General features: G+C 39.8%; 2 protein-coding genes across 6 annotated transcripts; one reads left to right on the plus strand and one right to left on the minus strand.

Annotated features, from left to right (window-relative positions):
• Positions 1 to 2,200: 2,200 nt before the first annotated feature.
• LOC146553183 (acyl-coenzyme A thioesterase 5-like) lies at positions 2,201 to 25,017 on the minus strand. 5 transcript variants are annotated; one of them, XM_085255795.1, is made up of 7 exons: positions 24,802 to 25,017; positions 22,013 to 22,138; positions 21,802 to 21,945; positions 21,044 to 21,189; positions 3,467 to 3,966; positions 3,147 to 3,349; positions 2,201 to 3,068 (listed from the first exon to the last, which is right to left on the minus strand). In XM_085255795.1, exons 5-7 carry the CDS (start codon positions 3,921 to 3,923, stop codon positions 2,460 to 2,462), a joined length of 1,269 nt encoding a protein of 422 aa, XP_085111921.1. In that variant the 5' UTR covers positions 3,924 to 3,966; positions 21,044 to 21,189; positions 21,802 to 21,945; positions 22,013 to 22,138; positions 24,802 to 25,017; the 3' UTR covers positions 2,201 to 2,459. The 5 variants fall into 5 exon arrangements, with proteins under 5 accessions (XP_085111921.1, XP_085111922.1, XP_085111925.1 ...); XM_085255796.1 differs by lacking the exon at positions 22,013 to 22,138; XM_085255799.1 differs by lacking the exons at positions 21,044 to 21,189; positions 21,802 to 21,945; positions 22,013 to 22,138; positions 24,802 to 25,017 and adding an exon at positions 7,404 to 7,578.
• Positions 14,659 to 22,705, plus strand: LOC146553184 (acyl-coenzyme A thioesterase 2, mitochondrial-like). Its single transcript, XM_085255801.1, has 4 exons — positions 14,659 to 14,829; positions 18,945 to 19,400; positions 19,772 to 19,959; positions 21,605 to 22,705. The coding sequence occupies exons 2-4, from the start codon at positions 18,950 to 18,952 to the stop codon at positions 22,211 to 22,213; spliced, it is 1,248 nt and encodes a 415-aa protein (XP_085111927.1). The 5' UTR covers positions 14,659 to 14,829; positions 18,945 to 18,949; the 3' UTR covers positions 22,214 to 22,705.
• Positions 25,018 to 25,746: the final 729 nt, after the last annotated feature.

The following is a 25,746-nucleotide window of genomic DNA, read 5'->3' on the forward strand; positions in this document are numbered from 1 at the left end:
GAGAGAGAAACTACAGGAAAAGGAAACTCCATCCACAGGTGGACCCACAAGGAAGCGTCACAGAAGAATGAAAGGGACAGAAGGACTGAGAGAGAGTGAGTGAGAGGGAAAAAAAACAGGGAAAATCCCAAAAAGTTATTGTTAGAGGCCAAAAACCAGGGGTATTAATATCCAGGTAAAATACCCCAGCTTGCTCCAGATCCTTTAAATCACCTTCAATTAATTCAGTGAGATTTTTTAGGTGTAACTGATTTTGCAGAAATGGAAATGTTTTCCAAATTCAATGTTTTTTAATGTGACATAAACAAAAGTACAAATGTTGGACTAGAGTAGGATTAACCTCTTCAAATCTTATGTTATTTAGTTCCATTTAGTTTGATTAAATCTTCTTTAAATAGCACCAAAACAATACAATTATTCAGCAAAGAATTCAACCCCAGCAGTTTTTATTGGTTGTTTTGAGTTAACTCTAGTATTCAGTGAGGTTTCACGGAGTCCTGAAAACTTCACCCCTGATAAAGTCTTTTGGAGCATCATGACCTGCCTCCTGTCTGTTTTGGCTCCACAATGGGCCACAACAAACAGCTCACCATTAACAACAGCAAGTTAATGTCAAGTGGACATTGGATAGTGTTCAGAACCCAGCCTTAACTTCTCTGATCACCTATTCTGCTTGTCTCTAAAGCCTGTATGTTTTATACCTTGTACTTGTGAAATACTTTTAACATCTCAGTTACAGTTCTGGTATCTGCTGGTATCTGCATGCAGTTTAAATTTGAATGGCTATACACAAATGAATTAATCATCATTTACTCATAAACACAGAAGCATAAAGTCAATCTCAAGTTCCCACAGAACATACATCCCTTAGTGCAGGTATAATGCCTTTCAAAGGCCAGAAGCTGACATGAGCTCCACTGAGCTGAAATGACAGAAAGGGAGCAGTCAGATACAGAAACACAAAGAACAGGAGAGATAGAGAAGGAGCTTTTCAACAATGCTGCTTAATAAATCAAACAGGCAGATGAAGGTTCTGCAGTCTTCATGAACTCCCTGCACTGTAGCAAGCATGTTATCTCCCATCTCAGAGGTGAAAAATGAGGTTGAGGTAGTTACTAGTACGTCAGGTTTTGTTCCCCGCTTCCCATTTCTTGTTTAAATTCCTCTTCCGCTCTGCCAAAGTTGCTTTGAGGTGATTAGTTTGGTTGAGTTTTATGGTGAGTTATTATATTTTTTCAAGACTTTAGCGTAATGTTGCCCAAAACTCTGTTCACTTAACAGTAATCTCCAACACTCGGTCTTCCTCCCACAGTCCAGCACCATGCAGGTTGGGATAGATGGTGCTCTAAATTCGTTGTAGATGTGATTCTGTTTCTTTCTGTGTGGGAGCACTAGCCAGAGCACGACTGTTTATTTAGAGGCTTATACTGCCATCTTGTGGCAGTAGTGAAGACTGACAGGCTCACTTGTTTCATTCATATAGTACCATTTCACAATAGTTCATCCCAAACTATCTTATAATGGGAGGCAAAGACTACGTAATATTAAAGAGGAAACACCAAGTTCACAATCCCCTATTAGCAGAACTTCCTTTTCTGGAGGGTCGTCTGGTAGAACAAGGACTAAGAGAGACACAGGCGTGTTCCACTGGTTTGGGAGTTCATTGAGAAACCATGAACAACAAACACAAGACCAAATTCGTTGCCTTTGAATACACGTCTATTGTAACAGTTGCAACAACAATTTTAAGGAAAAACAAAATTCAGTTAACATTAGCTTGTAAGGTAATAGGCACCAGTCTGTCTAGTTTGCTGTGTGAAGATGGGATGTGTCAGTATGCCTCAAGGTAATTTGTGAGCCACAGATGCCAGTTTATGATAAATCACAATCTTTCATTACATTAAATAATACATCAGAAATCAACACTTAAGAACATTTATTCTAGAGTTAAACGGCAGTCAATACGTCTTGTCTTTTTGGTTTTGATGAATTAATAAGTTGACTTTAGAGTGTCCAGCAGCAAAAGTAACTTTAATTTTAGTAGATATTTTAATAGACATGAGACAAAGTCTGCAGCAACATCACCCTGTGACAACTGGATCGTCTCGCAACATCAAAGTACCTCAGTGTGACAGAAGGACTGAATCTACATCGTGTCAAGAATTCAGGATACGCTTTTTAAGTTTTATACAAATAAACCTTTTTCAAATTTTACCAACTTTAATGATGAAAACAGAAAACTTACAAGCATTTACATGACACTATGGAGTATTAACACAAAATTATAGCTATACCTTGAGGGTAAGGAGGATCCCGTTCTACCTGTTGTGATAAATTACAGACTTTAAATGTTTAAAATAGTGAATCATTAATCAACACATTTAACAGGTCAGACATGATTATCACAGTTTTATGGCAGTCGTGACTTTAATTTTTGTTATTCATTGTCTAGTTTGAAACTATAACTTGGCCCTATTCTGTGCAGCATCAGAGCTCAGATGATTTCTGAGGAAATCTTGGATCTTCTTCCACATGTGGACCTCAGCTGCTGCGTGGGACTTGGGCTCACCTCCCCACAAGACTGGCTTGCCTAAAACCCCATGGAAGCTGGAAGGGCAGTAGGGTCCATAAGGTGGCTCTAAGTAGTGTCCAGCTCCAGGGTATGACACACTCTCAAACTTCTCCTTCCCGTGACGCTTCAGTCTCTCCACCATCTCATCCACGTAAGCCTTGCTGTCCCAGTTAAGGTCATCCTCAGAGGCCACAAAGAGGAAATGTCCTTTGGCTCGTTCAATGGGAATCAGGCTGCCCTTGTTCTCCTCCGCCAGAGGATTGTTTAAAACGTATTTGGTGTTGAAGGCCCCTGACTCAGTGGGAATCACTTTCTTTAAATCAAACATTAATGCAGAATGTATTTGTCTTTTCTTATAGTAGAGAGGCAAAGCTACATTGGCAGAGCAGCCATTGATCCACACTGTGGCCTCAACATCTGGTAGGTAAGAAGCAACTGATAAGGCAAGATCTCCACTTTTGGAAAGGGATATTACACCAACTTTTTTACTGGAACCCTGTGGAAAAACATGTCAATGGACAGCCATCAAAGTTGTCTTCAACAACTATGAGTCTTCCAGAATAAATTAACTCACCTTAGTTAGTTTTTTTAGAAACTCGACAGCTTCTTCCAAATAATCCAGGTGGATCTCCTTAATGTTTTTAGGCAGGTCATCGTGGCCATACAGGGCAACAGTCAGAACCAAAAATCCTCTGCTGGCCAACAGAGAGGCTCTTTTCTCTGACAGACCTCCACCAAAAGTGTACAAATCTAACACAGCTGGGAAGGGACCCCTGCCTGGAATGAAACATACATGCAAAGCAAGCATATTTTTGTATGGAGCTAAAATTATGAGTAACTGTAACTAGGACATTTTCAAGTATGTACTTTTTTTCCTAAATGATGCTGACAAACCTGGAGGAGTAAACAGGACTCCTCGAATGTTCCCCTCTTTGATGGGGACCCGAATGACCCCATCTCCCATTAGAATCCTCTCATTAGTCGCCTCTGCCAGAATCCGGCCCTCACCTGCCTCCTCGTGCACTGAGAACTTTACCATGGATGGATTAAGGGCATTTATCTTCTGAAGTCTTTTATGCAAAGAGTCCGGTGTCATTGACCAAAGCAGACCCATCGGTTCAACCCCAACGTAGCTCCCACTGAGTGAGGGGTCTCTCTTCAAGTCAATCTCCCCGTTGCCATTGGCTCTGTAGGTGGCCGCAGAGCTGAACACAGTTCCCTTGTCGTCGGTTGAGCTGGCTCTCAGGGAGACCACCTGCCTCGACCTCAGCCCGGCCACCTTCACCTGAATAGGCTCATCAAACAGACACCTGGCACTCGGGAGCAGCCTCAGCCTGACTTGGGAAGCCATGTCTTCAGCAACTTTCCTTTAAGTTACACGTTTAGACTTTGCCCTATAGAAAAATAAACAAAATAGTGCTACTGCACACGTTATTTTTATTACTCTAAGAGGTGCTGTGAACTTTAGCCTTTTAGAGTACACACTGGCCTTGTGGTAAAGTTAAAGAGTCCTATTGTATTTCACTCCAACTCTAGCATCCAAAGTGGATGTAAACGACGATGTGATATACGTCTTCCAGCTTTGTTTGGCTCAACAGAACTGTTAAGTTTCAAGGGTCCTGTGCGCTTTTATTTTGATGCCTTCCTTCCTACTTCCCTAACCCTCTCAGACCTGCAGTAACAGAACTACAGAAGCATTAGCGCTAGCTAAAAATCTTTTCTTCCCCCCACCAAGGGTAAAAGAGCAGGAAATATTTTTACATTTCTGTAAAAGCCTGAAGCCTCACCACCTAGACTTTTGTCGAGGATCAAGGGAAGACAGAGTACAAGAAAAGCTTCGTAAAGACTTTGGCTTCACTAACTAGTACATTTAAGCATTATACATACGACTTAAGCCTGAAAACAAAAGCTTTACCTGACGCTTAACCCTCCAAATGTGGAGGCATACACTCACGAAATCTCCCACCACTACTGGCAAACGAGCAAAAAGTGTGCAGAGAGCCACGACAAACTCGAGCGCTTATCAAAACAGGAAGTTATCACTAATCCCTTCACAATAAGAGCCTGAACTGCAAACAAACGCAGAGCTGCTCGGTACCGATTATAGCCCCCCAACCCCCCTTCCCCTCTCTCTCTTCCTCTCCACTGCATGGCTTTGGAAAATGTGAATGCGTGCACAAAATTCAGACTTTTAATTGTATTTTCTTAAGTTTTAAAGCTTTATCTGCAATCATACTACATCAAAGTAATTAAGTAATAGAAAAACAACTAAATTAAAACTGAACAGTTAAACAAAAAATTCAATGTTTTTCATTGTCTACAGTACCTTAGAAATTTCAGTATGTGTTTTTTTATGTAGAAAAAAGGAAACTGCTTGAAGATAATAATAATAATGATGGATTGGATTTATGTAGCGCTTTTCAAGGCACCCAATGCCACTATTCATTCACTCTCGCATTCTCACTGGTGGAGGCAAGCTACGGTTGTAGCCAGCCACAGCTGCCCTGGGGCAGACTGACAGAAGCGAGGCCGCCTACTGGTGTTGGCCCCTCTGGCCAACACCACAGATACGCTTCCCAACCCCCTGAGCCACGGTCGCCGTAATAACAACCTTTTGTTTAATAAATGCTGAAAAGCCTGGGAAATCGCACATTGACTACAATGAGACTACAATATGACTACAATAAGATTATAACACAGTATCCAACATCAGGATTTAAGGGCAGAACCAGAAATAGAAGAAAATTTTAGAAGTACTTACAAGAAGCATTAACAGAAGCTTGCCAGAAAATAAACAAAAAGTTGTTGGAGAGTCCAGGGCTTTTTCCAGAAACCACGTTAAGAAAAGATACGGAATTTGTTAATCGTGAGATGAGGGAAATTCCACGTTTTGTGTTATACATAGAGGGCTAGCTTACCAAGTTACCAGGATTAAAAAAAAAAACCTACCTAAATGGCTGGCAGGTTTTCTTCAACACACCTTAAGTTTTTGTTTGACTCCTCCCCTCATGCTGCATCTGTCTGAAACTGTTCCTCATTTCCACATTTATGTAATCATCAAAGCACATAGTGATTTGAAAATTGCAGCTTTTCTGGTATTAAGAGATGACCACCTTACTACTTAGTAACATATTCAATAGAACATGTTGGATTTGTTGGAGGTAGTTACCAGTATGTCAGGTTTTGTTCCCGGCTTCCTGTTTAATTCGTCTTCTTGCCAAAGTTACTTTGAGGTGACTAGCTTTGTTGAGTTTTATGGTCAGTTATAATATTTTTATATATATATATATATATTTTTTTTATAAAACAGGCCCTGGGACAAAGGGGGTAAGGTCAAGAACTGGTCCAGGATCACACAACAAACACTCAATAATAGATCACAGATAAAAGACCACCCCCACAGGACTACTGGTAGTGGCCATGTCCTTTCCCCAACATATATATTCATTTCACCTAGTAATAACCTCCAACAGGTGCTCTCCAGGTACTCTATCTTCCTCCCACAGCGAAGCAACATGAAGTTTGGGATAGATGGTGCTCTAAATTGGTTGTAGATGTGATTCTGTGTCTTTTTGTGCTTTAATATCAGGAATTATTTTGTCTAATTAAATATTGACTGGCAGCTTTTCTGGGGTGTACCCTGCCTCTCTCTAAATGTCGGACAGGATAGGCTCCAGCCCCCTTAATTATTGGGTAAGTGTTAAGTGAATTGGATAAGTGGTTAAGAAAAATTTAGGGATATTTTGGCTGGGGATCGTAAGCATATTTATAAACTGAAGGAGTAAGTTTAATATTAATAATATAAATGTACTACATTTGACAGATGTACAGATAAGAGCTAGAAGCTCCATTAACAGAAAAAGAATTAACCATGTAATATTTCTTATACCAAACAATATAGTGCCGGGGCTGGATGGCTTCCCGGCTGAGTTCTATAAGCTTTTCTGGGATATGCTCAGCCCAATATATTTAAAATGTATCCAAGGAATAAAACAAACTGGTATTATTCCCTGTGATTTAAACACAGCTGCTATCACAGTTCTTCTTAAACCTTGCAGGGATCCCACTGTCACATGTAGTTATTGATCACTCTCACTAATTAATACAGATATGAAAATTATAACCAAGGCAGTAACAATCAGAATTGAGAAAGTCATCTCATCCATAATTCACCTGGATCAAACTGGTTTTATCAAACACAGACACTCCCCAAACAATACACCTAGACTTTTGGATTTAACGGCTTCAACAGGAAGCCGTTAGGAAAAGCTTTGTAAAGACATTTGTGCAGAGAGCCATGACAGACTGGAGTGCTTACCAAAACAAAAAGTTACCACTGATCCCTTTGGAATAAGAACCTGAGTTGCAAACAAATGCAGAGCTGCTGGATATGTTTTTTTAATAATCTCTCTTTTGAATTTAACCTTTTGGATTTAATGTCAACTTAAATACAGTTTCAGTCAGTGGCAGACCTGTAATATTTGACCTGTACTAAATGAGTATAATAGTATTTGCCAGTGTGGCAAGCACGTCCCATTTTACTTAGAGGTTAACTCTAATGGAGCCAATGTTGCTATGTGAACTTTGCTCCAGATACCATTCCTGCTATCCAGAAAGTACATCATGAAAAGCTATTCGTGTACACGCAGAACACCCAAAACAACGCTTAACAACAGTGCAATCCTCTATGCCAGGGGTCTCAAACTCGCGGCCCGCAGGACGATAGTTTTTGGCCCCCACCTTAATATGAAAATTTAATGTTAGTGCGACCCGCGAGTTTGATAATGTATTTTAATGTATGACGTATGGAGTGTTTCTTTCTTTTCTGTACCTGGCTGGCTTCCTCCTTTGGGCAAACGCGGACATTCGCCCCAGCGCGCTGCGTTCACAACACTTCAAAAAAAGTTGTTTTTTTTAAGTTGCTGCCCAGCGGGACATTATACGTATATAGATTTATACACACGTCAGTGGGATTTTTAGTTATTTTTTCACAGAGAGAGATCTCATATTAACTCTCAAAGTGATGCGTAGGCGGCGGGATAAAAGAAAAGTAATGAACTCAATGCAGCCCAATTTAGTCTGCAGTCACATAGCGACACCTGTTCATCGGCAATAACAGTCCCCGGTAACCCGGACTAATTATAGAGTCGCACCGTAATTTGTCGGTCGATGTTTTTTATTTGCATCACTCCGTTTGCATTGCAGCATACATGAACATTACATATATTTCAATATAATGTAAAAGCAGTCAAAACAACTAACATCAGAAACAGGTGATGTTATTTGTTATATGTCACGGTGTCATTTCCGCTTCTTTCTCCTGTAACAACAGCCCGGCGGATAACAGTCCGTGAGCAGTCGCCTTTTTTGCGCTCCCTGTACTTTCTACCATCTGCAAATGCCACGGTGTTCGTGTCATCGTGAAAGACATGAACATCGAGCGTAAAAACAAAGGAGACTGCTACCGGCTTTTTATCTTCCGATCGCCGTGCTACGGTTGCAAGAAGAAGAAGGGGGAAATGACGTTCTCTATGCGTTGAGACGTTCTCCGTCCGTCGGCTAAATGCTTGATTGAAACTTCAATCCGACATTATTATTATTTATTAAACTTTATTAAGAAACAATATACAGAACATGTATACAACCAGAACAAAATTAACATATGCCAGGGGGTGTAATTCAAATAATTTGTAATTACTACAAATAGTAATAGTTTTCATAGCCTTTTTGTCAAGTGATCCACGAATCAATTTTATGTAACATAAAACATCATTATAGTAATGTTTAAAATTAGGCTTTTTGTTACTGTATTTGCATTTGTGAAAATAAAATTTTGCTAAGATAACTAACAAGTTTATTATAAAGTAAACATCTTCTCTTTTTTTTGCCTTCGAAAGAAACAAAATACAACGTTTTCCCATTTCACAGTAAAGTCTTTATAGAGATGTCCAGCAATGAATCTACTGAAGTCTTTCCAAAATGTTCTAGTGTATGAACAGATCCAGAAGAGGTGTTGCACAGTCTCAGGATGGCTTCCACAAAATCCACAGTTCACATTTATGTCCCTTTTGAACTTTGTCATATAATTAGCAGGATAAAATTTATGCAGTATTTTAAATGAGACTTCCTTCACTTTATTCATTACCAGATACTTGTTAGGAATTGTCCATACTCTTTTCCAGTTAATGTCACTGACAAAGAAATTCCAGTAAGAGACCACATGTGGAATAGTTAGAGATTCTGTCTGGAACAAAGCACGAATATTCTTATTACTTTTACTATGGTTTGTTAGACAGATTCTTCCTATGTGTGAATCTAAAGGGTTGGGGAGAGAAACAGATGATATGCAAGGTTGAATACCTTTAAAAAGCATTATAATACCCGTAGGTATTGCATCAAATAATATGGCATATTCTTTGGGTGTGGCTGGAAATTTATAGGTGTTTAAGAATTCTGAATAGGACATAAGCTGCCCATTAGGATTAAACAGCTAATTCACTAAAACAATCCATTTCTCAACCCACCTAGAAAAAAATAATGATCTATTTTTATAGGAAATGCAATATTTCTTTGTTGAGCACAGGGGCACCCCGACGTGTCTTATTTGCACAGAGAAAGTTGCGGTGCACAAGGAATACAATTTGAAACGTCATTACACAACTAGACATGCTGAGGTGTATGCAAAATACCAGGGAGATGAGAGAGCGAACCGGGTTGCCAGTCTTAAAACAGATCTACTGAGGCAGCAAGATTTCTTCAAGAAAGCAACCAAAGAGAATAATGCAGCAGTCGAAGCTAGCTACGTGGTTAGTGAGATGATTGCTAAAGCAGGGAAGCCATTCACAGAAGGTGAATTTGTCAAAAAGTCCATATTGCAGGCAGCAAATATAGTCTGTCCGGAAAAGAAAGGTCAGTTTAGCAACATCAGCCTTTCTGCCAACACCGTAGCAGATCGCATTTCTGACCTGTCAAGTGACATTTACGACCAACTGTGTGAGAAAGCCAAATGTTTCAGTGTATACTCAGTCGCTCTTGATGACACAACAGACATCACCGACACTGCCCAGCTCGCAATGTATGTCCGTGGTGTTGATGACAGTTTTGAAGCGATGGAGAAGCTGCTCACAGTAATTCCAATGCATGGCCAGACCACCACTCAGGAGATATTTCACAAGCTGTGTGATGCCATTGAGAATGTTGGTTTGCCATGGAAGAGGTTTGTTGGAATAACAACAGATGGAGCGCCATCAATGACAGGTAGGAAAAATGGACTGGTGGCACTTGTTCAAAAAAAACTGGAAGAGGAAGGCGTGGAGGAGGCCATTGCTCTGCACTGCATTATCCATCAGCAGGTCCTTTGCAGCAAATGCCTGAAGTTTGACAATGTGATGTCTATTGTTGTGAAATGCATCAACCAAATCAGATCCAGGGGCTTAAAGCACCGAAGGTTCCATGCTTTTTTTAGAGGAAATGGAGTCAGAATATGGGGATGTGCTCTACTTCACTGAGGTATGTTGGCTCAGCAGGGGAAATGTATTAAAGAGATTTTTTGAGTTGAGAACAGAAGTGAAAGCCTTCATGGAGAAGGATGGAGTAAGTGTTCCTGTGCTAACTGATCCCAAATTGCTCATGGACTTAGCTTTTCTTGTTGATATAACACATGAGCTTAATGTACTGAACAAGAAGTTACAAGGCCAGGGGCAACTTGTCAGTGCTGCCTATGACAACGTGAGAGCATTCTCCACAAAACTTGCGCTCTGGAAAGCTCAGCTCTCTCAGACAAACCTTTGCCATTTCCCAGCATGCAAGGCACTCGTGGATGCAGGCACACCATTCAGTGCTGACAAGTATGTTGATGTCATTTTGAGGCTACAGGAGGAATTTGATCACAGATTTGCTGACTTCAAGACACACAGAGCCACCTTTCAAATTTTTGCGGACCTCTTCTCCTTTGATGTGCAAGATGCCCCTTCTGTGCTTCAAATGGAGCTCATTGAGCTGCAGTGCAACTCTGAACTCAAAGCGAAGTTCAGGGAGGTGAGTGGAAAAGCAGAAAAGCTTGGACAATTTTTGAGAGAATTGAGCCCTAGTTTCCCTCGGCTTTCCCGAATGTTCAAGCGGACCATGTGCCTTTTTGGTAGCACATACTTGTGCGAAAAGCTCTTCTCCACTTTGAACTTCAATAAGTCCAAGTACAGGTCCAGACTTACGGATGATCATCTTCAAGACATACTGAGGGTCGCAACTGCTTCCTCCCTCAGGCCAAATCTGGCTCGGCTATGCGAGAGGAAACCCTGCCAGGTCTCTAGCAGCAAGGAGTAGGCAAGAGAAGCCATGTTCAGAAGAACAGTTCATTTTCTACAGTGTTCCATTCATGTTCAGAAGAAGGTTATAGAACTGTTAATACAGACATTTCAATCTAAATACAGCAGATATAGAAGACTGAAAAAAACACAAGTTCACTGACTAAAAATATCTTATTATTGTTTTATTTATGTAAGATAAGAGAGATAAGATAAGATAGAACTTTATTAATCCCTCGGGTGGGTTCCTCTGGGAAATTCGATTTCCAAAAAAGCACAGCACCGACAGAAGTTACAGAGTTATACACACACACATATATATAAATACAGAGACAATATAAATAAAATATACGAAGGGGATAAATAGAATAAATAGGAATAAAAATAAAAATACAAGTGAATTGCACATTTCAAGTATTGAGTCTATATCAATCTGTATTACAGATTGATTAATTTTCTTATTAATTCTTAATTTGCTTATTTATTTTTCATATTTTTTGTTAAAAAAAAAAAAAAGAGATTTGCGAAGATTGGAATTTTTTAACCATGCCTTTCTTGTGGAAAACCTAATGCGGCCCAGCCTCACCCAGACTCTGCCTCCAGCGGCCCCCAGCTAAATTGAGTTTGAGACCCCTGTTCTTATGCATTTCTGACTAGAGCTTTTTTCGTGTGTCTGACTCTCTTCTGACTACAAATATGTAGGACTGCTTTCTTTCATTTGCGCAAAATCTCTCAAATTAGAAACATCCTGTTTAAGAGTGATGTTGAAAAACTAGTTTATGCATTATTACTTCTAGGCAGAACTACTGTAATTCATTATTATCAGGCTGTCGTAAAAATTCCCTGAAACACCTTCAGGTGACCCAAAATGCTCCAGTAAGAGTACTGACAGGGAAAGAAGGACCATATTTAAGAAAAAAAAATCCAAAACAAAGAAGTGAGAGTTCAGGAGGCTAGCGGCAGAGACACAGCAGTTAAGAGGGCTGACCAGGAGGCTGGCAAAGAAAGACGGAGCAGATCTGGAGGCCGACCATGACCATAAAGATCCTCGGCTGACAAGACTAGAGACCGTTGTCAGTTTATACGTCAAGGACCTCCTCAATCACACTAACACTTCTTCTGTAGAGGAAATAGAGTCTGGGGATGAGGTATATGAGTCTGGGCACTGAGGCAGTCTTTGGTGGGAGGACCCCTAGGGAGGATTTTTATGAGAATCAGCACCCCCAAGTCTGAGGCCATGTTCCTCAGCTGGAAAAAAGTGGAGCGCCCACTCCGAGTTAGGGATGAGTTGCTGACCCAGGTGAAAGAGTTTATGTATCTCAGGGTCTTGTTCACGTATCATGAGAGAGGGGATTCCTTTTTTGATTCCTTTTGTCTGTACATTCATGTCCTTGGTTTCGGTCATCTCTCCTGATCTTGTCATTCTATAGGAATGTATTTAGGTTTAATGAGAGTAAAAGAATATTTAAGCGTTAACATGAAGTGGAAACTTGAACATTTAAGTAGTTGTTCATGCTTTGAAACAGCTAGAAAGAAGAATTAAACTGTCTAATCCAGGGAATAATTGTATTAAACATAAAAAACCTTTCATTTAAATCCATCCATCTAGAATTTACAAGTTTAAGGCTTGGTAATTTAGTAACATCACGTAAGATCATGAGATGAAATCTATTGGGCCGAGCTAACTGCGGTAACGCATTGACGCCATGCAGCCCCATGCAGCGGGCGACCCGCATTAACTCACTAACGGAGATTTGCCGAGTTAATGCGGTTATGGCGTTAACGTGATTTTAACGAGACTAACGCTGACAGCACTAGAAAATCTAGAATAGAAAATGAAATTATCATGGTTTTGGTAAGAGAAATTAAAATTACCAAACTGCATGAAACTGAACATTAAAACAAAACGTTAAAGGGAAATTTTCATTTGTATTTTTTTCTTCCACACAGTCTTTTTGGATAGCAAGGATTGGAGTGTGTCAAGGTTAATATATCACATTTATCTATACCAGAGTTGCAAATGTTTAACCGAAAACCAAAGGCACATCCTGTTCTTCTACAAATCCTTACCATATCCAAATTCAAACGTTTGAACTATCGAGCCAAGCGACCCGCAGAAAATAACTGCTAAAGCACTTGCAGAGAAACTGGACAGACTGCAATGTGATAGAAAAGCTAAATTAAATAAAGCTAATCATCTACAAGAGAGTATATGAAAATAATATCTATATTGTAAGTACATCACTAGATATAGATAATAGTATCTATATCTATATGGTTCAAGCCTCAACTAATGATTCTGTTGCTTTGTGTAATGAAGCAAGAACTATTCATGGTTCTTTGATCTGTGTGTTACCAGATGATGAAAATGAAAAGCATGAAACATGGTTTAAAGCAAAAACAATGTGTTATGATGAGTTTATTTATGAAGTGAGTGAATGGTTATCTGGTTGCGAACATTTGCATTTCAAATATTGGTGTTGATGATGGTGTTAATCCAGAGGACAGTGTTTCAAATGTGGCTGGTAAGCCTTCCACCATTAAAAGGTCAACTAGTGGTAAAATAAGCACAACATCCTCTGCAAGAATAAAAGAAAAGCCAGAAAAAGCTCTGTAACACACATACAGTTTCTAGGTCTGACCAACAATCTCCATCACCAACCAGTGTTGCCTTCTACTTTTAAATATCCTATGAACCTCAAGTAAAGCAGCAATCTGAGAGCGAAATATACCGGCTCCATTCTTTTAGTACAGGTAAGCAGTAATATTCTATAATAACTTCTCACACCTTCTATTCGAGCGCCCTCTGTCAGACATCATTTACAGTTTCAGTAAAGCTGCATTCACAAACACTGCAACCCAGTTTTACTGTTAAGCGACAATTACAGTTCACCGTTTTGAGTTGTTTGTATCCACTTATCAGGAACCCGACTATAGTTTGAAAGTCCAGGGCATGCAAAGTTCATTCTTGCACAATGCTCGACTTTAAAGGGACCATCAGTGTGAAGCACTCTGGAAAGACTGGAGCAAACGGTGGACTGACTTCTTAACAAATCAGTTGTTAAGAACTTCAGTGTGGTGACTGATTAGTCAATGACTGAACAATCAACAGACTTGTAACCTTTCAGTAACATGTGTGTGCTGTATGAACTATAATATTAAAAAATATTATGTTACTCTTGTACATGTATTCAAGGATCATGCTGCTAACTCAACAAAAACAATCAGGTCAGATGTTAAAATGACCTGTTTTCTGCATTCTAAAATAATCTACAAACTTACCTACAGACCGTTTGTTTTGAAAACAGCTGAAATATAATATGATCATTTCTGGAGCTGATTTGACATCGGCTTTCAGGATATCCAGGAACAGATCGACATGTTACATACTACCCTAAAACTCAGTGTAGAAGCGCACGAACGTTTAAGCGGTTAACAAGCGGCGGCTGGCTTGACTGTGGTGGGTAAAAACACCGATGTCAACACATTAAAGTGAAATAAAATCAGACACTTTTTGCAGGCTGACTTTAAACTCTGCAAAACCGATTTTCTCAAGAATAAACCACTGCAGAAAAGCAAACGTCACCCATTATATATATATATATAATATATCCTAAAAAATTATATATCTTGTGCTTAACTTTTGCAAATAGGTAATATTTTGATAATTTGGCCGGATATTTAATGTTGCTACATTCTCGCCGAAATCGTCGCACTATTTTATGCACTAGAAACAGTGCTTTTTCAGAACTTTACTTCCAGTTCTGAATTTCGTTTGAAATGCATTCTGGGATACTTGGCTAAGGCGAAGTCCAAACAAGTCGTCACCAGAAGCGTACTTTGAGCGTATTTTGAATTTAAAACATATTTGGGCTGCGACTCAAGTCTGTCTTAAGTCCGCGTGATCACGGGTACTTCGAGAAACAAAACCAACCACCAGACTCATTCGCTTCGGTGAGTTTTGGTTTTAAGAAAAAAAAAAACATCCTTGTAAAACTCTCGGCTGTTGCACATATATGGAGATACATTTGTCTCGAAAGGTTGAAAATAATCTACGATATACAAATGTGCGGACTGAGTTAATTTTGAGTGCTCACAAATCTGTGCTCCAGTCCACATAGATACACAGCAATGTAAACATATGGAAAACTATTTTGCAAGTACTGTACATGTTACAGTACAGTGATAATTTACGTAATTCAAACGTAATTAAAAATTTGAACATCACAAATCTCCCATTTCTCTTGTTAAAAATGTCACTGAGCATTGAGCGCATATTTTATTTTATTTTATGTGTGTGTGTGTGTGTGTAGTCTTTTTTATAAAAATATATATTTATTTACAGTCAACCATGTCACACATTGCTCAAGCCTTTAATTCAGTTGTGTTAATTACAATTTTTTTTTAGCTCTAGTTCTATTGTTTTTCTGAGCTTCTGTGTTTGTTTTTTTCGTTTGTTTCATTTTTTTTCTTTCACTTTTAAAGACATGCAGTTCTAACAGGTTAGCCACTATAAATATATGACTATATATAAATATGTGTGTGTGTGTGTATATATATATATATATATATATATAATTTTATTTTATTTTATTTATTTATTTATTTTTGCCTGTCCCGTTTGGATTTTTAGCCATCAGAATTGTTGTCTGAAGGCCAAGAAAGATGCCAAGTGGATTTACTTTACCAAGTGGATCATCGTGGCTTTGCCATATTGGTCCATTTAACTGACCTTTATTATAATTATGTATTTATTTTATTTTCATTTTTTAAAGATGGGACAGACATGACTGGGGGATAGGACAGGGTGAAAGAAAGAGAGGGTGAGAAAGAAAGAAAAATAGAGGGGAGAAGAGATGGTGAGAAAGGGGGGAAGAAAAAAAAAACAAAGAGCAACATAATAAATCCAGGCTGGAGAAATCCAGGCTCATCCAGGCTGGAGAAACTGATCAGGAGGGCTAGCTCTGTGGTCGGCATGAAGCTGGACACTCTGGTGACAGTGGCAGAGAAAAGGACATTAAAGAAACTGATGGACATTATGGACAATGCCAGGCATCCTCTGCACACGGCCATTAACAACCAGAAGAGTCTGTTCAGTGACAGGTTGCTTCTCCCCAAGACAAGAACTAACAGACTTAAAAACTCCTTTGTCCCACACGCCATCAAACTGTTTAACTCCTCTCTGGAGGGGAGAGGGAGGGGAAACAGGAGGACAAAGGAGGGGGGAACAACTAAGCTGTAGTGCCTCTTCACCTCACTGTACAATACCTTTTGTGCAATACTTTTGTAAATAGTCAACAGTGCAATAGACCTCAATACATGAAATGTGCAATTCACTTGTATTTTTATTTTTTATTCCTATTTATTCTATTTATCCCCTTCGTATATTTTATTTATATTGTCTCTGTATTTATATATGTGTGTGTGTGTGTGTGTGTGTGTGTGTGTGTGTGTGTGTGTGTGTGTGTGTGTGTGTATATATATATATAATATTCTGTAACTCTGTAACTTCTGTCGGTGCTGTGCTTTTTTGGAAATCGAATTTCCCAGAGGAACCCACCCGAGGGATTAATAAAGTTCTATCTAATCTAATCTAATCTAATCTAAAAACAACACCCTCACAATAAACTAGCTAACAATAGATAACAGTAGATACTTTTTTTAAATTTCACCTGTTGGGAATGAAAAAAGAAAACAAGCAGAAGAAAACGAGAGCAATAGAATAAACAACATCACGATGATCTATGGGAATATAACGGTAAATACTAAATATTAAACATTATTGTGCAGCACGTAAGATCGACAGCGCACAGTGTGCTTTGAGGTAGGAGCCAAAAAGGGTGTAGTTTGTGTGTGTGAGCACCCGTGTGTACACCTGTAAGCATGAACGCGCTTGTTTTTAAAAGGTTCCTTCATGTAATGATCTGCTAGAGCAGCGGTCCCCAACCTTTTTTGCCCCACGAACCGGTTTATGCCCAAAAACATTTTCACGGACCTTTAAGGTGTTGCGGATAAATACAACATAATAAAACTAGTACCGGTACCGAAAAAAAGAAGATTTATTCATAACACACGTGAAAAGACCCAGGAAAACCGAGTTAACGATAAAAACGATAAAAACGATAACAAAATAACGCTGAAAAACGATAAAAACCCTGAAAACCATACATTTCACACCTGAGCCTCAACTCTCGCGGCCTGGTACCAAACGACTCACGGACCGGTACCGGTCCGGGGATTGGGGACCGCTGTGCTAGAGGGTGTGGGGAGCCACAGCCCCATCCACCAGGGCATGAAGCAGGTATGGAGGAGATCAAAACTCCAAACATCCAGAGGCCCCCAGAACACAAGAGACCAAGGAAGACCAACAGAGGGGCAGCCGCGCCACTATCCCAGAAAGAGCTGACGAGAGTCCCAGATGAGGGGTCACTCAGCAGCCGCGGAGCAGAAGCCAGGGGGGGTTGCAGTGACGTGCCCGTGAGCTCCGCTGGCAGCCAGCTGTGCCTGAGTGACTGAGCCCCAGGCCGAGAGGCTGAGGGCACCCCACCCCCGAAGTGGTCCGAGCGAGCCCCAGGCTCCAGGCCCCGACAAGCAGCCACCAAGGAGTGAGTCGGTGTGTACCTGGGCGCCCATCCCCGGACACAAAGAACCACCAACGCACCGATGTCTGAGGGCGTCTGTCACTGGCAGGGGAAGTGGTGGGGGGAGATAGGCCTCCATACCTTGGAGGGCCCGAGATGCCCCCAGAGAGGTGGCGTCTGATACCCGACCAGATACAAACATCCATTCCCACCCTCATGCTCTCATATGTAATTACTCAACACTCACCCAACGTGGAGATATATTCCTCTTGTTAAAAGACCCATATTCACAAGGCGGTCTTGTGAATACCCTCAAAGCTGCAGGACTGCTTTGAGGGTATAGAGAATGTAATTTGTGAACAACATTGAGAAATCAATAACAGTTTAACCCAGGGGTAGGCAACTCCAGGCCTCAAGTGCCGGTGTCCTGCAGGTTTTAGCTCATTCAAATTGCTAAATTATCTCCTAAACGTGTCTTGACATTCTCCAGAAGACTGGTAATGAACTAATCATTTGATTCAGGTGCGAGACCCAGGGTGAGATCTAAACCCTGCAGGACACTGGCACTCGAGGCCTGGAGTTGCCTATCCCTGGTTTAACTGATTGCATGACAGAATATATATCAAATTCTGTGAACACATCATCCTGCCAGGCAGGACTGTATCACTGGATCACTTTTTCCTGATTATCCTGGACTCTTTGTGCCTCTGTTATTTCCAGTCAGCTTGTGTTACCACCTTGCAAGTCTTATTAACTTTTAATTAATTGTGACTATGCATTGATGGCATGGATTTGGGACCTTTTGTCCTAATCAACATCTATTCAAATTTTTTGTTTTTAAAAGTTTAATTGTAAACAATGGAAGAGAAATATCACTTTGAAGTTGGTGTTTACCTTTTGAAGTGGCTGTGTGATCATGAAAACGGGAATCAAAACTGCCTGAAGTGCAACGAGTGACTGAATAATTGTACTGAACATAAAAAAAACCTTTAATGGAAATCCATGCAAACCATTTACTTAACTAGAAAGAAGTCTTTACTGATGGGTGCATGGGAGGGTATCTGGTGCAAAGGTATCACACTAACAGTGGCTGTGCAAGAGCTGTTAAATATTAACAAAAAATAGTCAGAGTTTCTGTCTCGCTCTGGAAGATCCTGCTGTGCTGATTTGCTGCCCAGTGTAAAATATTACTGCCACTGTCTGAAATGGATCTAGTATTAACATTATTGACAGAGAGTACAGTGGGCACTTGTAATGTGGTTGCTTGCTAATGATACATATTTAAACTGGCACATTTTTTGAGTGGAGTTTGGATTTGGGTTTCCTGCACTCAGAGACCAAACTGGGACAGTGGGTTGTTGGTGTAATTAATAAACATAATGTAATGTAATATGGATCGATCTGTCTCTGAAATTTCTTACAAAAAGTATTGTGTAAGGGGACTTTTTATCTTACATTCATAAAGTCCAATCTTTTTCTCTTTTTCAGAAAAGATGTCCTCTCAAGTGAGACTGAAGCTGCTGCCAAGCATCAAATGTATGTTTGATGAGCCCATTCAGGTGAAGGTGGCCGGGCTGAGGCCAAGGCAGGTTGTCAACATGAGAGCCAAATTAACTGATGACAAGGGAGTGGTGTTCAGCTCCTCGGCCACCTACAGGGCTGATGGCAGTGGGGAGGTCGACCTGAAAAGAGACCCCTCGCTAGGTGGGAGCTACGTTGGAGTAGAACCCATGGGTCTGCTGTGTTCCATGAGGCCACATACCATGCACAAAATATATCTAAAGACAAATGCCATAAACCCCCAGGTGGTGAAGTTTTCTGTGCATGAGGAGGAGGGCAGATTACTGGCAGAGATGATGAATGAGAGGCTTCTGATGAGAGATGGGGTCACCAGGGTTCCCGTCAATGAAGGGAACATCCGTGGAGTCCTTTTCACTCCTCCAGGTACTGGAGGTGGTTCCTAGGTTTCTATGTTCATTTTAGTTCATTTAACATTAACCAGCTTTTAAATCAACATTGTTGAAATTAAACTTTAACTGTCATTCAGTCATCTGAAACTTCTAGTTCAAATTTTAATTTTCTCCCACCTTGCTTACTGTAGTTCACATTTCAGGTGCGTTTCTCAGTCCTCCACAACTCATGTCCAGTTAGTACAGAATGCAGCAAGACCTTTGTTTGAAAGACTGCTAACAAAAAATAGCTGACTGTCACATATTACACCTATTCTTGCGTCCCTTCACTGGCTTCCAGAGAAATTAAGAATAAAATTTAAAATATGACTTGCTGCTGATTAGAATCTTTTTTCTTTCTTCCAGGAAAAGGTCCTTTTCCTGCTGTGTTGGATTTGCCCACCTCAGTATCTGAGGCAAGACCCAGTCTACTGGCTAACAAAGGCTTTGTGGTTCTCTCAGTGGCGGTGTACAATAAGAAGGGTGACAATATCACAGAGACACATCTGGACCACTTTGAAGAAGCAATGAATTTCTTAAAACAGCAACCAAAGGTGAGTTGCTCTAGTGCGCACAGACAGCAGAAAGATGTTTCATACTGAAGGAAAGTTTATGTTTCTATACTCTGTGCATTCTCAGAGAGGAGAGTAAATTTGTAGATCCCAGGTGGAATATCTGCTGTATTCCTGTAGCTAATGGGGATCTTAATTAGCTTAAGTGGAGTTTCAGAAATACTCTCATTTACATTCATTCAGATAATTGAATAAATTTCAGAGAGCATAAAGCCTCAGCTTTACGACATATTTTTTGTAATCGCACAAATCTTCTTGAGAAAACATGAATTGTTTCTATTATCACACAATAACATAATAATTTCTAACATATAATAATTTTCAAGATCAACATTATCAGCCCCCTGAAAAATTGACCTTTTTATTGATAGTAGAAGCCACTGCTGTGCAATGTTTGAGCTGTCACTTGAGAACGCATCACCCCAAAAACAGAAGAAATCCTTTTATAATTTTATAGAATAAGAAATGTTGAAGATCTCTAAGCAAGAAATAGATATACAAAGTTATCACAGCATTTCCAAGTTTCAATATGCAAAGTTAAGAAATTCAGCCAAGAGAGTCACACAGTACAGAACAAGCTTGGCAGGGTAGGAAGCAAAAGATTTCAAACACTCTAGAAAGAAAACTAGTGATAGATGTGTCTAAAGACCCCAGTACTACTGCCAAGACACTAGAATCTAGAATTGTAGTCTCAAAAAGGACAATCACGAGAACAAACAAAAATTTGCAGTGTGAAGTGAACCAAGGTCCATGCTAGAAGCCAATAAAATCTGGAGGAGCTTGAGAGATTTGCCAAAAGAGGAATAGACTGTAGAATGTAACAGCGGCTCTGCGTAGCGTGATAACGTGGTCATGGGGCCAAGTGGGGGAAATTGGGCTTGAAGGGGTAACTGTAGCATGGCTTGGTACATAGAGCGATCACACTGAGGAGCGTGGAGTTAGAACTGTGGTAAAAGGGGAGTACTAGAAAAGGTGAGCATGGCTATATGTCTTGCTTACTTGCAGGTGGAGTGAAAGATGCTTGGAGGGAGAGGGGGCGTGAGTTAGACGGTGTGAGATGGCTGACCTGAGTTCCGTAGGTTCCGAAGGAGTGTGATGGCAGGAGGGCAGGCAGGTGAAGCACGGAGAGATTTCCAGAGAAGAGCTGGGTTATCCGAGGTTCAAGAGATTAGCTTAATTTGGGGGTAAGGGTTTTGGAGGTTCCGGGAAAAGCTAGGGCACAAGAGAACAAGGTAAGAAAAGCACTTGGCAAATAACATGGAGCATTAGAGCCAGCTACCAACATGAAGTAGTTGACAAACTGTTGGAGAGGGAATATCAGTGTAAGGCTTAAATCTCTTTAGCCTGATTGCCTCAACTCAGCTCCAGGTGAGTGAAGCTGTTGGAGATATGACGGCCCTGCCCAGGGCCAGATACCAAGGAGACTCAAGACCCTGGTAGAAGTTTCCAGCCACTCACCCGGATCATGATAGCTTCACTGTGCATATATGAATGTGTTTATTTATTTAGTAATGGTAATATGCATATGTAGTCCACAAAAATGAAAATAATGACAGGTAGAGTCAGCCCTGCGCTCCAAATGTTTTATAGATTTGCATCGCCTTTTAATTTCTGTGTTATTTCACAGGTGGGCAGTAAAGGAGTTGGCATAATGTCAAGATGCAAGGGAGCAAATATCGGACTGGCACTCGCTGCTTTTGTGCCAGGTGTCGAGGCCATAGTGTGCATGAATGCCTGTAACGCCAATGTGGTCACGCCTCTCTACTACAAGAAACGGCAGATCCTGTCATCAATACTGTTTGACGAAAGCAAGTTTATTCCCACCGAGTCAGGTGCAATCATCATAAAGGATGCTCTTGAAGATCCCCTGGCAGAGAAGAATAAGGGCAGCTTGATCCCCATTGAACGAGCCAAGAGCCATTTTCTTTTTGCGGTTGTAGGAGACGACCTCAACTGGGACAGCGAAGCCTACATGGATGAAATGGTAGTGAGACTTAAGCATCATGGGAAGGAGAACTTTGAGACTGTTTTTTACCCTGGAGCTGGACACATGTTGGAGCCACCTTATGCACCCCACTGCCCCTCCAGCTTCAATGCAGGTGTAGGCAAACGAGTGCTGTGGGGAGGTGAGCCCAAGGCCCACATAGCAGCTGAGATCCACCTGTGGAAGAAGATCCAGGATTTCTTCAAAACTCACCTGAGTTGTGATGCAGCACAGACTAAAGCCAAGTTATAGATTCAAACAGGATGATTAGAAAGCTTGAGTTACAGAAACATAAATCATGACAGCAAATTGACTGTATGAAAATCACATTTTATAATTAATATAATAGTTGTTAATATGACAGTTTGAAATTTTAGGTGAAATTATGATTCGCACATGTCTTCCCCTCCTGTATCTCCTGAGCCCTGTACACATGTTTCTTTTTTCATTTTTCTTTATAATTTTTTGGGATTGTCACTTGATCTTCTGTCTGCTTATCCTGGACTCTACAGTCAGCTATGGTTTATTTCCAGTCGGCCTTTCTTAATGTTTCATTGAAATTACTTTTTATTTGTTTTGGCTATTTGTTCCATCATCACAGTGCCAAAAACATTATATGATGAGTGTAGATACATGTTTTTAATTTTTGCGTAACGCTGATTTTGTTATTTGATCCCACATTACTGTACTTATCTTTTGTAAATTGATCTTTATGTTGTAATTAAAAACAACAACAAAAAACAATTGTGTTAAAACTATTAAAGCCTAAAAAAAACGCAACAAAGAATAATGAGCTGACAAATAGACTTCAGTTTAAAGTTTAATTTACACAGTTTCCTTTCTGAGAGACCAGCAAATTAAAAAGATGACCCATGAAACATAACATATTAAAAATATTCAAATATATATAATGTGTAAATGGGAAACTAAAAATGGCTTTATTGATATGGTCCAACCCACAGATTAATTTCTTAACTTTAGGTGGAAGCAGTTTGTTATTATGTGAGAAGAAAAAACAAAACAAGGTGAGACAATGTAGCTACTCCTGTTTAATGGTTTACTCGTATTTTAAGGTAGTAAGTAAGGTACTAAGTCCACACAAGTCGTCACTAGAAATAAGGTATTCACTTGCTTTGAGCATATTTTGTATTGAACCATATTTGGTCTGCGACTCAAGTCCGTCATAAGTCCACAAGATCACGGGTACATCAAGAAACAGCACGGACTAGTGACTCATTTTCTTCAGTGAGTTTTGGTTTTAAGAAAAAAACATGCATGTAAAACTCTCTTTGGGCTGTTGCATATTTTATGGAAATAATACATCTCAAAATGATCTAAAAAAAAAGATTTTACAAATGTGTGCACTGTGTGAATTTTGAGTGCTCACAAATCCCTGCTCCACACAAACACACAGAAATGTAAACATACAGAAAGCTATTTACAAGTGCATATTTCAAAATCATAATGAACATATAAAAACACATTTTGAAGCTAAACTTCACAAATCTGCTCATTTGTGCAGTTAAAAGCTCCTTGAGCATAATACACTCGCACACACCAATCACAGTTGACAGTGTATAGGAATTTCTTTTACTTATGTATTAATCACATTATTTTATTGTATAATGCCTTGGTGCCACTGGATTTTAACATGTTTCACACTCATACTATAAGACAAATGGTGGGGGTGTAGTAAGGAAGTTGGGGGAAGCAGACAGCTCCACAGGAAGAAACTTTTGTCTCTTTGAGGACTCTGGTAGGTAGCAAGGGAGTGTGAACCTTAACCTCGTAAGACCCGAACTCTTCCACAGCATGTATTTTTAATTTCTCTTTGATATTTGGGCATATTGGGGCCCAATGAATGTAAAAACAAAGAATTACCAGATTTTTTTTTACCTTATTTTTGTTTTTATGAAAAATCAGAGCCACATATAAGGATATTCGTTTAAAATTTTGATAGAACAGTAGCAGTATAATGTCCTCATCAGTGGATATCAGGCCCTTGTAGAGCAAAATTGAGTATTTTAGTCTAAATAACCCAAAATGGGAAGTCCACATATGTGGACGCCAGGTCCTAGGAGGTTAAGGTGTGAAACAGCTGTGTACTGCCTTTTGTTCCTGGAGAAGGTATTTAACTGAGAGCCATGTTAGACTCAGGGGAGACTCTGCTGACCTGCCCCACGGTCATGTAGGCTCTCCACCAAGCCTGGTTGTCTGTTCTTTGTGTGTTTTGATTAAAGACTGTTAGCTACCGCTCACCGCTCGTCTGCAGGCTTTATTTAAATGGAAAACTTCCACAACAACAGTTAACCACATCACACATTGCTCAAGCCTTTAATTTAGTTGTGATTTTCTTGGTATTATAATTTAAAATAATTCAAATATCCAGCTGTAGTTCTGTTGTTTTTCTAAACTCATCAAAAGTGTTTTGGGGGTTTCTTTTTGTATTTTACTTTTAGAGATATGCAGTTCTAAGAGTATTTTAATCTAAATTTCTAAACCGAAGAGACTTCAGGAAAGTCTGGCGGCAGAAGCTTGATAAATCCATCCATCCATTCGCTTCTGCTTATCCTTTCCAGGGTCGCAGGGAGCTTAATAAATCTGCTCTATAATTTGACAAAAGCACACTTAAGTCGTACTGAAACTGTAAACTGTAGATTCCATCACATAAATCTTATTCACAATATTTTTCTACTCTGATATCCTGAGCGGCCCGGGAAAGAGCCAATACCTTGTGATTTCCTTTTTGGCTGCTACAATCAGAATTTTTAAAAGATATTAAAGAAATTATCAGAATTTTTTAAGAATATGGAAGAAATTTGTAAAGGTATTTTATTTACCTTGAGCTTTGTGGAACTCAAGCCGTAACGTTTTAATTTTCCAGCAGTCCCACCTTCCAGGCCTCACATAACCTCCAACGGTTGAGTGTTCTCATGTCAAATATCCCTTTTTAACTACAGAAATTTTTATCAGTGGTTTATTGTCCTGTAAGGAGTACAGAAAGGTGTATCTGAGTACTTCATACTTTAGAAAAGAAGTCTTTACTGATGGGTGCATGGGAGGGTACCTGGTGCAAAGGTATCACATTAACAGTGGCTGTGCAAGAGCTATTAAAAATTAACAAAAAATAGGACACAGAGTTTCTGTCTCACTCTGAAAGATCCTGCTGTGCTGATTTGCTGCCCAGTGTAAAATATTACTGCCACTGTCTGAAATGGATCTAATATTAACAGCTTGTTGAATTAACAGTGGGCACTTATAGTGTGGTTGCTTGCTTGCTAATGATACGTATTTAAATTGGCAAATTTTTTGAGTGGAGTTTGGTGTAAAGCATTTCATGCACACTGAGCACAAACTGGGACAGTGGATTATTTTAAACACTGCATGGTAGCAATGGCACCCTTCAGTGACATAAATAAGCAGTGTGTTATACTGTTATCAGATGTGGAGTCTCACTAACCACTTTAATAGTGACTTGTGTCCCAAATACTGTTTATTTGTCTTAGTTACAGATAGTGAAATAAAAATGGAAAATGATTGTTTCATAATTGTATACTCAGCTTGGTCAAGACAATAATTCGAGAACGAGAAGCGTAGGATTTTGAATTGATACCATTGGTGCATCTACTAAAGTTCTGGGGTCAGTTTGAATATCAGTGACCTTGACCTTGAGTTCAAGTTTTCTGAAAATCTTGTGAATGCTACAACTCTGTGACGAGAAGTAAGTCTCCTAGGTCTTTAAATTTGTATATAGGACTAGGAAGCTGAAGGGTTGCACTGCGGGC

The sequence above is a fragment of the Mchenga conophoros genome, linkage group LG18 (genome assembly GCF_057382185.1).
Source record: "Mchenga conophoros isolate Kocher_MC1m ecotype Shallow Benthic linkage group LG18, M_conophoros_male_GT1.1, whole genome shotgun sequence".
NCBI lineage: Eukaryota > Metazoa > Chordata > Actinopteri > Cichliformes > Cichlidae > Mchenga > Mchenga conophoros.

Excerpts from the sequence above, each read along its gene's own strand:
- LOC146553184 (XM_085255801.1), top strand. The coding sequence starts at position 18,950 with ATGTCCTCTCAAGTGAGACTGAAGCTGCTGCCAAGCATCAAATGTATG. Across the intron at positions 19,401-19,771 it reads AGTCCTTTTCACTCCTCCAG|GAAAAGGTCCTTTTCCTGCT; the intron begins GTACTGGAGGTG and ends TCTTTCTTCCAG. Across the intron at positions 19,960-21,604 it reads TCTTAAAACAGCAACCAAAG|GTGGGCAGTAAAGGAGTTGG; the intron begins GTGAGTTGCTCT and ends GTTATTTCACAG.
- LOC146553183 (XM_085255796.1), bottom strand. The coding sequence starts at position 3,923 with ATGGCTTCCCAAGTCAGGCTGAGGCTGCTCCCGAGTGCCAGGTGTCTG. Across the intron at positions 3,350-3,466 it reads AGTCCTGTTTACTCCTCCAG|GCAGGGGTCCCTTCCCAGCT; the intron begins GTTTGTCAGCAT and ends GTTTCATTCCAG. Across the intron at positions 3,069-3,146 it reads TTCTAAAAAAACTAACTAAG|GGTTCCAGTAAAAAAGTTGG; the intron begins GTGAGTTAATTT and ends GTTTTTCCACAG.